Here is a 15,924-nt window from a genome sequence, read left to right as displayed (position 1 = left end):
CTTTTCTTTTCTTTCTTTTCCAATTCATATTTGTTCCCTCCTTCATTCATCGCGTTCTTGCCTTGCGTGTGTGTGTTGTCTGTGCGTCAGTTCTGTATTCAGGGAATATCACGGAGGTTATTGTTCTTTCAGTAATATATTACGTGTTTTTTTTTTCTATAATTCTTTTTCTCTTTATTTTTATATCGTGGAAAGAATCCGTGATAACGTAATAATGATAATGGTAGTAGTAGTAAGAACAATGATGATGATGATGGTGGCGATTGTGGTGGTGGTGATCAGATTAGAAATAACGATCATAATAACGGTAATATTAATTATGGTAATAATAACATTAATTAAGACTGCATGGTTTTGTTAATGCAGTGACATGTTTAAAGCTACGCGGTCATTTAGAAAACGGAGGAGACGCACAAGTTTACCCTGAATCTCTTTGCCTTCGAACACGTTGCATATAAAACATCAACATATTTATAACGTCAGTTAAATTGCCTGATTGCAGCCCCTTCAGTCCGATTAAATTCAGTCCCAGATCATCCTCAAGCTAAGAAATGCAGGTCGAGGTGGTGGGATTTTTCCTTCCGACCGCTAAACTCGCCTCTGCTCATTTCAGTTCGCTTCGGCTCATTTTGGATCATTTCTACTTGTATCGGGTATTTTTTTTTTACTCCGTTTTATTTGCTTTAGCTCGCCTCAGCTCACCTTAACTCATTCCAACTCATTTTAACTTGTCGTAACTCCCCTCATCTCGTCTCACCTTAGCTCACCTCAAGTTGCTTTAACACACCTCGGCTCACCTCAACTCACTCCAAGTCACCCTAACTCATTTCACCTTGCCTCAGCTCATTTCAACTCACCACCACTCATTTCGACTCACCTCAGTTCGCCTCAGCTCACACCGACTCCCCTTAATTCAGCTCAACTCACTCCAACTCACCTTAACTCATCCCAACTTCCCCTAACTCCCCTTCAATCATATCAGGTCGCCACAACTCGTCTCAACTCATCTCCTTTCTCCTCTTGCAGTTTTGTGCAATAGTGTCTACGGTGCTGAGCGTGGGTGCTGTGGTGGGCCACTTGGTGCCGGGTGCTGTGCTGGTATACATCCTGCTCATGCTGGTGATGACGGGCCCGGGGATCCTGCTGCACGTGTTACCCGACTCCTTCTACGAGCGCCTGGCCAAGATGAGGGCGGCGCTCAGGGGGGAGGACTCGGAGATGGGTGGGTGGCTGTCGCGATCTCGGCCTACTGTGGCATGCCTTTTGTCGTTTATTCACTTATTTGTTTTGGTTTGTTACAAATGATGTACGAATGAATTTCTTCATTTATGCAGTGATTAATTCGCATATACATTTGTTGGTCATGTTCTTTCCGGTTCCCTCTTGCAATAACTCGTGGTACCTTTTCAGAGATCTCCAACGTGTCTCTGGACAGCGACCTGACGGAGTTCATGCCGGAGCTCCAGTCTGCCGAGGCCCAGGCAGCCCTGGACGTGCCCCTCATGAGCCAGGATCCTCCAGAGGTGGAGCAGATGGTCGAGGACGCCTACCTGCAGGAGGATTCGGAGAGGAGCACGAGGAAGAGGACCAAAAATACTGGCGGAGGCGAGAGAGGCGAAGGGGCCCCTGCCGCTCAGGGACTGACCTTGCCTCTCAGTTCGGAAGGTGGGCAGGAGAGCCGCGTCAGGGGGGACTTAGGGATTGGCACCTTGGCCTCAGGCTTGGTTGTTTATGTGTGACATGTGCATACACATATACATACACATATGTACATATATGCATATACATATACATATACATATGCACACATGCACCCCCCCACCCACACACACACACACACAGAGGTGTTCTTAAGAGCAAGTGTGAAGTAAAAGTAATAGTACAAATGTGAAAGTAATGACCGCACAAGTTGTTGTCAGCTTGTATTGTGTCTAGAACTAGCATCATATAATCAAATATTTATACATATGCGTCCTGGGTTGTAAAGGAGGGAAGCCTGTCAAGAATAATATACATTTATAAGATAAAAAAGAGAATAAGATAATAAAGTGCATATATTTTACATTTGTTATTTTCTCCCCACAGATGGAATCAGCTCTACATTTTTCACAAGTGGACTTCCTGAGGATTTCCCATCCTATGACCATGACAGCGTTGAGGATCTCGATGGTCCTGATATAGAGCTTCCAGATCTCCCCAAAGTAGTAAGGGAACCTGTCCCAGAAAGGCAGGGCACAGGTGGGGATAGATATCAAATGGAGTTTGTCTCCTCACACTTTGGTGATAGCAGTGAGGAGGAGGATGCCTTTTTAGAAGGATTAACCTTCGAAGAAAGGGTCCAGGCAAGGCCAGAGCCCCGGGCACAGCCCTCCATCCCTAGTCAAACAAATACTTCACCGCCTATGGATCCCATAGGCCAATTAATGACTAGCGTTATAGCTCAAAATGCAGGCAATGTTTTATCTGCTCTTGGACAGAATTTAATGACATCTGTGATAGGGCAAGCAGCAGCACAGGCCCAGCCACCACCCCAAATGAGCCAGCAGCCGAGACGAACGGCAGCAGAGCCAACAGCAAGAATGACTAGGTCACAAGACCGTCAGCAGCAATCGGTGACAGATCTTGAGGAAGACTTTGAACTTATTTCTGATGAAGAGTTCCAGTGATTTAGTGTGCTGTGGACAGGCATGTGTAGCTGAAGAAAAAGATGTCATAATATTAGAGCAACAATATTTTGGAGCAACTACTCTCTTAGAAACATTCGTTTGAAGAAAAGTTCTTTAGTTATGATAAAGCTATTTTTTCTTGTATTACTGCACCAATAGTATGAAATTTTTCATATCAAAGTGATGGTGGCCTTAATAATGATATCTCAAGGAGTACCATTCTTACAGTGTTTGTTGCTGTAATGTTTTTACTTAATTAAAAAGTACAGCTAGGAAAAGAATAGAAGTTACCCTCCATTTTGATTCTTTATCTCCCTTCTTTTAATTGCTATTGGTACTCAGGGCAAGACCGTGCTGAACTAACTTTGCTTGAGAGGTTGAACATTCTAGTGAAGTGGCCAACCACAGTAGTTGTTACTTTTTGATCTTTTTAGATCTCATTCCTAAAGAGTAACTTACCTGTCATTTGCCAGCATACTCCCTTGGAATTGTTGTTGATGTGCACAAATGCAAATCATTCAGCTGTCCTCTTTTACAGTTTCTGAAATTCACTGAAAAGACAAAGGTTTACAGATATGGGAACACACACACACACACACACACACACACACACACACACACACACACACACACACACACACACACACACACACACACACACACACACACACACACACACACACACACACACACACACACACACACACACACACACACACACACACACACACATTCCATTCTTCATATGAACACACACACACACTCTCTCTCTCTCTCTCTCTCTCTCTCTCTCTCTCTCTCTCTCTCTCTCTCTCTCTCTCTCTCTCTCTCTCTCTCTCTCTCTCTCTCTCTCTCATAACTTAAAAAGTCACACACTCAGACAGTCTTAACCCAATTGGCATGCAGGGCAAGAATACAAGCCATGCCCACTGTCATATTAGTTCATTAGCTGTCTTTATCCACAGATACCTGAGTCACCAAGGAGTCAGTTATTAGTTGTACATGTGTCACCTGTTTTCCATTTTCCTTGGAAAGCATTTTTTATTATATTTGTGTCTTTATTATTATTTGTTATATTATTATGATAGTTATGATATCAATAAAAATAATAATATTATTATTTATAATATTAGGGGGGGAAATCATGCAGATTCAAGGAATGGGGAAATTAGGTGTGGTTACTGAGGGACTTCTTGGTGAACTGAGCACATGTCAAGCCATCTGTATGTAACAATTTCACACACAAAACAAAGTCCCTTAGACAGTACATAAACCCCAGGCAATTGGATTAAATACACATCCTCACTCACAATCTCATGCTCATGATATCTCTCTCTCTCTCTCACTCACACACACACACACACACACACGCACACACACACACACACACACACACACACACACACACACACATATATATGTATATTTATATAGACATATGCAACTTCATATGTGTATAAATAATGCATCTTTTCATCCTTCTCCCATCCTACTTTCATTAAGCATATTCACATGTTTATATGTGTGTACAGACAAGCTTGGATTATGTTTAAAAATTAGATTGCAAGAAGAAAAAAAAAAATGCTGTTACTTTAGAATGGGATCCATATTCCAGTCAAGTTGCAGAAGAAAGACTGTTTATATATATGTATACATGTTTGAAAAAGTTTGTTCCAAAGTATCACAGCATGATATTGGAAGGGTATTGAAGGGAACTGTCCATTTCTAATATAGTTTCGTGTGATTGTGAAAGCAAGTCTTATTTATGCATGTTTGTGTGATTGTTCATATATTTATATATATATGTATATACTTGTGTATATGTGTATATGCACATGGAAATCCATATAGCATGAATATATATTTACAGATAGATTGGGTCTTGAATTTTATTGGCATTTATTGAAATACAGTCTGTATAACCTGTTTAGCAAAAAATAAATAGATAAATAAAAAAAATAAAATAAAACTAGGATGATCAAGTGTAAAATAAAAGGTAATATCTGTTTGTATTCCAATCCATGAATGGCTAACATTTAATAAGGTAAATGTGAGAAGGTCATTCAGAAATATTTGAGATTATGATTATATGAGTTTTTTTTTTTTTTTTTTTAAGAAGATGGATGTTGAGTGTCAAGCCATGATAATTTAAAGGCTGGGATGAATAGGCAGCTTGGAGTATCAACCTCACTTCTGCTGAATGCATTCAGCATAATCTCAATGATATTTACAAATTGTCTTTTTTATCATTTCCATAATTAGGGGTTGGACCTTTCTGATCACAAGCTTTTTAGTATGAAAATGCATTCAGGAGTGATGAGCTGCCATGAACAGTATTAGTATTTCCTATGGTAATCGGATTACTGTTTCAGTCCGAAATTTACATTCTCTTTCCCCCAGTAATTGTATAGGGTAAAGCTGAACTCCAGGGATTTAAAATTGTTAGTTTTTTCATTTTTTATTTTCATTTGCTATGTCTTCCTTAGAGTGCCACTGTGGCAGTCGCTTTCATACAGTATTACATATTCAGAAATATTTCTGAATTGACATTAACAAGGGAGTCTTGCAACTGAAAATTTTATTTCATTATTTATAGAATTCAAGCATTGTTATTTACTTTTTTCTCTCTCTTCACATGTGAAATTAGTTTAACATTACAGATCATGCATTATCTTTCAAAGTTCAAGTATTATTTTTTTATGCTTTGAGAATATGATGATATCCTAGTGTGTTTACATTTTAAAATGTAAGTCTTTGTTAAATCTGGTCTCCAGGTTTTATGTGTTTTGGAGTAAGATTGGGTTAAGGAACTGTGTCATGGTGGATTAGGCAGTGATATAAATGTGATTGTTTATGTAGATTGTGCCTGGATGGAGTTTGAGCAAAGTTATTTGTTTGTAAAAAAAAAAAAATCCACATCAATAGATGTAGTATAAACCTTAGAATTGGTTGAACTTCTTGGAGATAGTATGACCAAATAGGTACACGCTATACGCCTTTTTTGTAACATTTCGGAAATCCCTAACACTTTGATACACTCTGATACATGTTTGAGCTTTATGCGTACATTATTGGAACCTGTTGAAACATCTTTTCATTTTGTATCAAAGTGTATTCCTTCAACTTGATACGGTTTGATACACTCCGGCCAGCCAATTAGAGCACGATATTTTTTCAGATATATCTCATGTAGTCTCAGGTAGGGATTTATATTTTCATTGATTATGAATCACATTGTAAGTTTCTTGATAAAACTCACTTGGATACAATGAGATCCAAAACTTTATACAACTTCCATTCTTCATATGAATAACAATGTGTGTAATAAGAAAAAATATTTTGACCGAATCAGAGAAATACATTTAAACTTTCCATAGTCTTGCAAAGCAAATGGTGGTGTACATAAAGAATATAAGTTGCAGAGTAGTCAGGTACTGTTTCCATTTTATTTGAAGCTTCCACAATGTTTTGCTTGTAATTAAGAATCATACTAGCAAATTAAGTAATTTAATGGTTTTCCGTTGACTGTTTCATGTAAAATAAAATAAAAAAAACTTTTTTTCAAAACTTTGTATGTCAGTACAAACTTTGATGATATAGTGTTTTGTAGGAACCATGATATAACTTGAAACAGTGTATCAAAGTGTTAGGGGTTTTTGGATGCTACAAAAAAAAGGCCTAATGTCTCTCCAGGACATTCTAGTCAAATGACAAAATAGTGAGGTGAGTTGAGTGAAGGCTGTTGGTAGATTCTAGGTGATTTTTATTGATATGGTAAAGTATAACTGCAATTATTATATCAATAATTAGTATCTAGATTTTGTTGTTGGAGGAATACACACACACACACACACACACACACACACACACACACACACACACACACACACACACACACACACACACACACACACACACACACACACACACACACATATACACATATACACATATACACATATACACATATACATATATACACATATACACATATACACATATACACACACATACATACATACAAATACACATACACATTCACATTCACATTCACATTCACATACACATACACATACACATACACACACACACACACACACACACACACACACACACACACACACACACACACACACACACACACACACACACACACACATACACATACACATACATATATATATATAATATATATAATATATATATATATATATATATATGTATATCTGTATATATATTTGTATATCTGTATATATATTTGTATATCTGTATATATATTGGTATATCTGTATATATATATATGTATATCTGTATATATGCATGTATATCTGTAAATATATGTTTATGTATATCTGAATGTGTATATATATAAATATATATATATATATATATATAGATATATATATTATATATATATATACACAGAAAGAAATAAAAAAAGATAAGAAGAAGATAAAAAATAGATATAAGTAAGACATGAGAGAAGATATTAGAAATAACACATAACATAAACATAAGATAAATAAAGATATACAGATAAGAAATATAATAATAAAAGATATAGAAATAAAGTAGAGAGAGACAAGAATATGAGAACAGATAAACGATATAGAGACACATGAGATGAAAGAAAGAAGATAGAGACATAGAGAGATAGAAGATAGCATAGAGAGAGAAGAGAGAGAGAGAGCAGAAGATACAAGAGAAGAATATACAGAGAAACACAAGAGAGAAGAGAGTAGATAGATAAAGAGAGAGAGTAGAGATGAAGAGGAGAACAGAGAGAGAGAGATGAGATAAATATAGATGACATATAGAGAATGAATAGATATAACATAAATAGAAGACATATAGATAGATAAGTAATATAGACAATATATAGATATAGATACAGAGATATAGAGACAAGATAATATAGAATATATAATAGATATAGATAAGAACATATGAAGAGTAGAGATGATATAAATATAGACATATGATAGACGATATATAATATATATATATAGTATAGTAGATATATATATAGAGATATAAATATAATACATATATTATAAGAGATAGAAGTATATAAGAGATAATAAAGAATAATATATATAATATAATAGATATATAGTTAGAAATATGATATATATAGAAATATATATATATAATATATAAATAAGATATATGATATAAATATATATATGTTATATATATATAAATAGATATATATATATATATAATATATAATATAAATAATAATATATATATATATATATAATATATATACTATATATATTATATATAATAATATATATATATATATAGACATATAATATATACATAATATTATATACATATATATATATATATATATATATATATACATACATATATATATATACATATATATATATATATATATATATAAATATATATAATTATAAATATATAATAGAATATAATATATATATAATTATATATATATATATACTATATATATTATATATATATATTTATTATAATATATATATTATAATTATAATATATATATATATATATATATATATATATAATAATAATATATATATATAAAAAAGTATCATAATATATGATATATATATATATATAATATTATTATATATATATATATAATATTATAATATATATATATTATATTATATATATATTATATATAAAAATATATATATATATAGATATATATATATTATATTATAATTATATATTATATATATATTATTATATATATTATATTATATGTATATATTAATAATATATATTATATGTATATATATATGTATATATATATGTATATATATGTATATATATGTATATATATATGATTGTATATATATGTTTTTGTATATATGTATGTATATATAATATTATATGTATATAATATATGATATTATGTATATTATATATTATGTATATATTATATATATATGTATATGATATATTATGTATATATATATGTATATAATATGTATATATATATATGTATTATTGTATATAGTATTATATATGTATATGTATATATATATTATATTATATATAATTATGTATTATATATATAGAATTTAATATATAGTATAATATATATATGTATATATAAGTATTATATATATATATATATATATATATATATATATATATATATATATATATATATATATATATATATATATATAATGTGGGTGGGGCTTCAAGGAAAATGGGAAGGAAGGTTTGAGAATGCTTTTGGGCTTTTAAAACTTTCACTGATGTGTGTGTATAAGGTAGTGATTGTCATGATGCAAAATTAACTACCTACTTCTGTAAGTCCAGCCCGTGGCTATGATGTTGGATGGACACTGTCAGGAAGTACACTTGAAATGATACTTTTGAGGTAGTTGTGTAGAACATCACAGCATTCAGTGATAAACAGCAGATTCAAGTGAAAAAAAGGAGAGCTAAAACAAAGATACTCATTATACAGTCAAGTCTAAATTGCTACTTAAGCTCACTAGCAAATTTTCAAGAAATAAGGAGCAATTGTAAAAGAAGTGGATGAGTCCAACTGTGTTAAAAGCAGATGAGCAGCAAGATTGACTGTAATCATTGATTTACTTAATTGGTTTAGTATAATTAGCTAGCATTATATCTACACTGTGTGCTTAGATGTGCATTGTAGTTTTAAAAGGTGAATGGTAGCTGAAACAGCTGCCATGTTGGGAAAGTTATCTCAAGTTTTGAGTCTAAATTTATTATATATACACAAATGTTTATAAAAGTGTCACATGAACCTTGTGGTACAAAATTTTAAAAATAACCATAAAAGGGAAAAAATATTTTTTCTTACAGAAGTATATTTTAGAGTAATTTTTGTCCAGGAACAATATTCATTATAATGCAAAATTATAAGAAAAAACAAAATTTGTATATTTAATCTTAACATTTTCATTTTTGGGTGTCTTGTACATGAAGGACGTGTGAGTATCTTAAGAATGTAGGTCAAACTGTAGACATTTGGAATTGTGAAGCAGTCACTACATAAATATATATAAATATATATATGTATAAGTATACATATATGTATGGTATTACTCAAAGGGAATTTCTTTTATACGCTTCAGTGTTTATACAAATTGATGTTAAAATAGGATATGAGATCTGTTCTTGCTTCTTAGTATCTTAATTCTGTATTAAGTTTATCTTTATTTCTTTGTCTTCCGAATTTGTAACCACAAGATGAAAAACAAAAAGCTCCAAATATTGGGTTGTGACATTTTTTCGGAAAAGACTGGAAGGAGAGTGATGACCTGCCTGCTTTGTGGCCATCAGTATTTCAGCCTAACCTCCTCCTTACCTATGACTTCTATTATCCAGCTTTAACATTTTCTGGTTAGAGCTGTATCTTGTGATATGGAATAAGTTTTATAAAGGTCTGTCTGTATATTAAAATGGGTTTTGATATAGATTATCATAATCTGTTTGATTAGGGTAGTGCTACAAAATCATATTTTATTTTAGTTAATATGCACCCTGTGTATACCATTAATGACTGTATTATTGTGAAATAACAGGAAATATATGGTGTGGTTTTAATTAACCTTAAAATTAATACAATACAATAGAGAATACAATGCTGAAATGTATTTAATCACAAAAGTGAGTTGTATTTTTATAACCACAAATAGAATCTTATAATGCACCTTTTTCTTTTTCTGAAATCTCTTATGCACTAGTTATGCCACAATACATGAAGGCCAGGACGGTATACATTTTTTTGTGTTATGACACCTTCCACCTACTTGCTTGTCCTTCTTTCTATCAATATTCAATAACATTTGGACAACTGGAAATTTTCCACCCTTCTGGATTGAAGCCCTTGTTCTACCTTTCTTAAAGCCAAACAAACCATAGCAAATTAATAGAAAGGAGGTAATATTCATCTAATGTGGTACCTCAAATACCACAACCCTGTTTCTCCAAATCACTTTGGATTTTGTTGTGGCTGACGCACAGTTGATCCTCTTGCACACATTGAAACAAATCACCTTAGCGTTTAGCACACCGTTATTTAGTATTAGCTGTCTCTTTCGATCTAGAAAAGGCATATAATACCACATGGCGGCACCATATCCTTCAACAATTCGCTTCCAATGGCATACGCGGAAATGTGGGCCTTTTCATAAAATCCTTTCTGATCGCATCTTCAAGATTTGCCCTTCCACTTCCTCTTCTTTCCCACAGTTCGAAGGTGTCCCACAAGGCAGTGTGTACAGCACCACACTATTTCTCATTGCTATAAACGGATTAGTTTCAGCTCTGCCACCAGGAATCCGGTCATCGCAATATGTAGATTATCTAGCCATCTTTGCCTCTGGCCCTTCCATATCAGCCCTCCATCAGCTTCTCCATTTGGTAGTAAAATCAAGTTCTTCTTGGGCTACCAACCATGGCTTTCGATTTTCTACCACAAACATTTCCGAACCTTCACTCTTCCTATGTGATGCTCCCCTCCAATTCCAATCTTCAGGCAATTTTTTTTTGGCAAGATCATATGCTCTCCCAAAGAAAAATCCAGTCGTCGACTTCACCTCTTGCAGACCCTCTCTCACATAGCCATTGGTTCAGACTGTAAAACACTCCTCCATGCTATATGACATCAACAGTCATATGTTGCTCAGGCAAAGTAGAGTAGCAAAAAGGGTTAGGAATGTCTTAATGATTACAGTAAAGTTACAAGTTGAACAGTACTAGAGGGGAGTATGGTAGTGAAAAGGGTAGTTGGGGATCTGATGGGGCAGAGCATAAGGTAAAGCTTGTTAGAAGGGGAATAAGTTAAGGGAGTATTGTGGAGAAAAGGGCAAAAATTAGTTCCAACAGTTAGGATAAGTGGACAGAAATGGTTAATGGTTAAAAGCAAGAGAAATGTGCTAGACATCTAAGGTCATGTAGCACTAGAGTTAATGTTAGGGAAGGGTGGTTGAGTTAGTGATTAGTTGTCTAAGCTGGGCAAAGGAATTGGTGAGTGAAAGGGTTAGGGTCGGGTGTGGTAAGGAGTTAGATTAGATGAAGGATATGTATGCGTTTGAGGAAAGAGAATAGGTTGTTGAAGCAGAAAGTGTGGGATTCTGTAAGGATATCTGATAGGTTGGGAGGTCGGCGAAGGGAGGATAGGTGGGGGAAAGCAGAGGTACGGGTAGTTTCAAAACCTGGGCATGACAATAGGATGTGTGGGAAGGGGAACATTACATTTTCAAAAGCAACAAAGTCAATGGGGTGGGGAGGGAAGAAGTAGACTGAAATCACTGTGATCCAACGATGAAGGAAGACACGGATAACTGTGCAAGGGACATTGGTTTGAAAGGGAGGTGTGACATAAGGTGTTTTCTGATTGATAAGTATGGATGAGACAAAGGGAATGTGGGGAAGAGACAAAATGATACTTGGAGATTGGTATTGGAGGATGTGTAAGAAAGGTCTCTTGAAGGCATACAATAGATGGATTATAAGAGGAAAGGATATGACGAAGGTCAGGTCTGTGGGAGCGGAAACCGCGAATATTCCAGTGAAGGATAGTTATACTTTACTGATATAGATTGTAGTACGTGTTGGAGATTTTGAGGGGGAAGCAGCTAGAGGGTGGGAAAATGACTGAGAGGTCTGAGATGGGAGAGGTGTGGGAGTTGGTGTTCTAATAGGAGGGGTATTAGGAGATGGAGGGTCTGAGGAAGGGGATACTTGTGACATAAGGAATTCACGTGGCCGGGGGGGAAGGGAAGAGGGGGGTGGGAGGGTTAATGTGGGTGGGGTTGGGGTCGGGGGGGATGGGCTGTGTTGGGAGGGGGTAAGAGGATTGGGTGTAGGGGGGATATCGTTAGGAGGAGGATGGATATCAGCAGTTACTTGGAGTGTGGAAGGAGCAGGAGTTGTAAGATTTGGAGGTTGAATGTCAGTTTTCATTAGGTAATCTTGAATATTTTTAATGGTTTCTTCTGAGGAGTTGGTTGGGGAGTTTTGGGGATAAAGGATTTCGTGTGAGGTGGGGAAGAGAGGACTGGTGTCTCAAGCATAGGAGCAAAGGAAGGTGGAGGTGATTGTGTGGTAGGGGAAGAGGGGGTGGAACGTTTGTTCTGTCTGTTATGGGTAGTGCGAGGGGGGAGAGGGGAAGGTTGTATTGGTGATTGAAATATCTGTAGTAGAGATTGGAGTGTCTGGATTTAGGATGGCAAAAGAGGTTTGACTGGGGAAGGTAGGAGGTAGAAGAGGGGGGTTAGATGTAGGGGGGTGGGTTTAGGAGAATTGGTAGAATTACTGGAGTAAGGAGTAAGAGAGAAACCACGTCGACGTGCTTCTTGTCTGGCTTCACGTAGTGTGAGTCCAAGTTTGAATCTGAGAGTTGCTACCTCAGACTCAAATTTGTAGGTGGGACAGCCCCTATAAAATACATTATGGGGGCCGCCACAGTTGGCACATGTGCGTGATTGTGCAGGGCAGTTAGATCGGGTATGGCCAGGTTGGGCACATAGTGGACATCTGGCTGTGGAACGGCAATGTTTGGCTGGGTGTCCTTAGACGCCAACAATTTTGGCACTGACGTGGAGGAGGTTGGTATGGACGAACAGGGAGGGATTCTCCACCTATGTAGACGTTAAAGGGAAGGTCATGTCTACGGAAGGTAATTTTGGCTGTTAGTGGGTTTCTTTCGATGACCTCTGGGGGGAATGGAGTAGCATTGTACTGATGTTGCATCATAGTCTGTGAGACAGGCAAGGTCTTCTCCACAATCTGACCAATCTTTGTCATAGATTGGGCAATTTGCTGGGGAGATTGAAACTGTTCCGGTGCAAGTATTGAGGGTTGGATGGGGTTCTGCAAGGATGGGTTACCATATAGGTCTGTTAGTTTTGTTAATGCTATAGCTTGGTTTTCGGATGTTACTGTGACAAGACGGGAGCGGTCGGGTCGGCTACGGAAAGAGACTTTACCTACTTGTTTTTGGAGACATTGTTGGAAGAGAAGGGTGTTGTCAGAGTAGGGAGCTGTGGGAGGGATCACGAAAAATCAGTCCCATTTGGCTGCGCTGAAGAGGGTATTCAATATTGTTGTAGTGATAGGGGTAGTCGAAGGGCGGGGGCGTGACGATGGAGTAGTGTTGAGGGAGGTAGTGTTATGGGGAGGTGGACAATAAAGCTGTAAGGTATTAATAAGGGAGGATGGGATGGTTGATGTTGGAGGTTGTGGGGGTAGAGGTGTTGCAGTTGAGCGTGCTGGGAGAGTGGAAATGTTCCTTAAGGGTTGATTGTTGGCTACTGTACTAGTTGGCATTGATGAGGGGGTAGTTGTTGCAGTGTTCGGAGCTGTGGTCAAAGGAGAGCCTGGGGTCAGGGAATCGGGTGGGTTTACATTGTTGGGGCTATTTGATAAAGGGGCAAGCCTCATTGCCCCTAATAGTGGGGATAAGTTTTCATTACTGGCCATGGTAAGCCTGGATTATGTTGGGGATAAAAACGGTCCACCCCTCAGGATCCCCTTGAGGGGTAAGGGCTAGATAACTAAATCAGGGGAATACCGTGCCCATGGCTCCCTCAGGCCGTTCAGGACTGGCACAAAGTCAGCCTTTCATCCTTTCAGCACGGCTCTCACACCTTAGGAGGTGGATAGCAGAAGGGTTTGGTGAAGGGACAGAAGCGAAAAGTGGGAAGGAAAATAAAGACCATGCAAAATTAGTTGAGTCGAGGGCTGAGTCCCAAGGTTGGGGAGTTCCCCATCATTGGGTCCCAGTCTCCGCCTCCTAAGCCCCCCCACGACAACAACGGGCAAGGGATTGGGGGGGAAGTGGACAGAAAGGGATGAAAAGGAGAAAAGACCTTGCAAAATTTATTGAGCGAGGGCTGAGGACCAAGATAGGGGAACTGTCCCTCAGTCCCTTCTTCGTACTTTCTCCTTTTAATGTTTACTTACCTGTTTGTATGGGCGCTCTGCTCTCCCATTCACCCCTTACTCAATCTGCCCAAACTTTCCCTCCCTGGCTAATACCTTCCTCCTGTAATTGTTTTTAATTTTCCCAGACCCCCCCCAGTCAAACATCCCACATATCTCTAGTCACTCCTGTAACCATATCTATACAGACAGCCCCAAACCCACCAAAGGTACTTCGCTTTAGCCTTCCCTCTCATACATACAACTTTTCCCTTCCACCTGAATCAAGTACAACAGAACCCCCCCCCCCCCCACACACACACCTCTCTCTCTCTCTAAAACACTATGCACATACAAACAAATATACACACATATAAACACATGCAGGTTTAAGTAATCCATGAACAGTCCACTAAATATAACTTTATTCAAAATATTATGTACACTGTTATGTATCCTTTCAAAGTATGGCATTTTACACCAAGAAAAAACAGGAAAAAAGTAATTTCTGGCATGAAAACTAAATATATGTAAAGCACTAAAATGACATAAAATAAAATTCCTAGGTTCCATCATGTTAATGGACATAATAAATAATCAATAAAATAGTTCACATATGTTAGTTGTCTAAGAAATTAATAAAATATCACTTCTCAACATACCTCATTGTACATTTAAAAATCCAAGAATAGCTATAGTATCTTGCTCCCACTGATACACTTTAATTTACAATACCAACAATTTTAATCACTGAATACAGCCTCACTGTAACAATATCTAAATTACCTGCGACTCTTCCCATAAATACTGACATCTGATCAGTGTGTGTAATAAGACAAATTATCGAGCCATTGGTCTTGGAGGTCGAAGCACATTTGGCTTGTTTGTAGTGGGAGGCATTATACCAGAAACCCTCTTCACTGCCGCAGGCTTAACATTTGATGGAGGTCGTAATCCAGGCAGCTTGGAAACTGCACTGTTCCCAGATGATGTAATCTTGCTTTGGGCTGTAGGGGGTTGAAAACCTGAAGCCATTTGTGGCCTTGCCAGTTTACTTGTTAATCCTGAAGTGTGGGATCCTACAGCTATCTTTTGGGTAGGCTGTGGGATTTTTTGGGGTTGTTTGAGCTCAGCTTTTGGTGGACTCTTGAGGGGAGAAGATGGCTTCATTCTCTTATTTGGTGGTTTTAATCTTCCTTGGATTGTGGTTTTGTTATCTGTATCTTGTCCATGTGTGCTATTAGAGTGGACCAATTTAGTTCTTACTTTTAATGATTCACCAGGATCTTTGTTCTTTAAAGCTCCAATGTTAGTTCTGAGAGGTGCATTTTGGTAAAGCAAGTCC

At 36.6% G+C, this 15,924-nt stretch overlaps 3 protein-coding genes across 3 annotated transcripts in view; 1 reads left to right on the top strand and 2 right to left on the bottom strand.

The window, feature by feature from the left end:
- LOC119580846 (reticulophagy regulator 3-like) overlaps positions 1-3,350 on the top strand; it is a gene marked incomplete in the record, with an annotated part of 86,266 nt that extends 82,916 nt beyond the window's left edge. The window contains 3 exon segments of the mRNA XM_037929001.1: positions 1,027-1,222; positions 1,411-1,665; positions 2,086-3,350. Of these exon segments, the coding sequence (XP_037784929.1) occupies positions 1,027-1,222; positions 1,411-1,665; positions 2,086-2,666 (1,032 nt within the window).
- LOC119580848 overlaps positions 1-15,924 on the bottom strand; it is a 64,712-nt gene that overhangs the window by 22,228 nt on the left and 26,560 nt on the right. The gene's annotated exons all lie outside the window — the stretch shown is intronic.
- The window catches only part of LOC119580845, a gene marked incomplete in the record, with an annotated part of 10,930 nt that continues 9,992 nt past the window's right edge, over positions 14,987-15,924 (bottom strand). The window contains 1 exon segment of the mRNA XM_037929000.1: positions 14,987-15,906. Coding sequence (XP_037784928.1) covers positions 15,420-15,906 — 487 coding nt within the window.

Source organism: Penaeus monodon, chromosome 14, assembly GCF_015228065.2.
Source record: "Penaeus monodon isolate SGIC_2016 chromosome 14, NSTDA_Pmon_1, whole genome shotgun sequence".
Lineage (NCBI taxonomy): Eukaryota > Metazoa > Arthropoda > Malacostraca > Decapoda > Penaeidae > Penaeus > Penaeus monodon.
The sequence above is the reverse complement of the archived record's forward strand: the minus strand, read 5'-3'. Positions and strand labels throughout refer to the sequence as shown.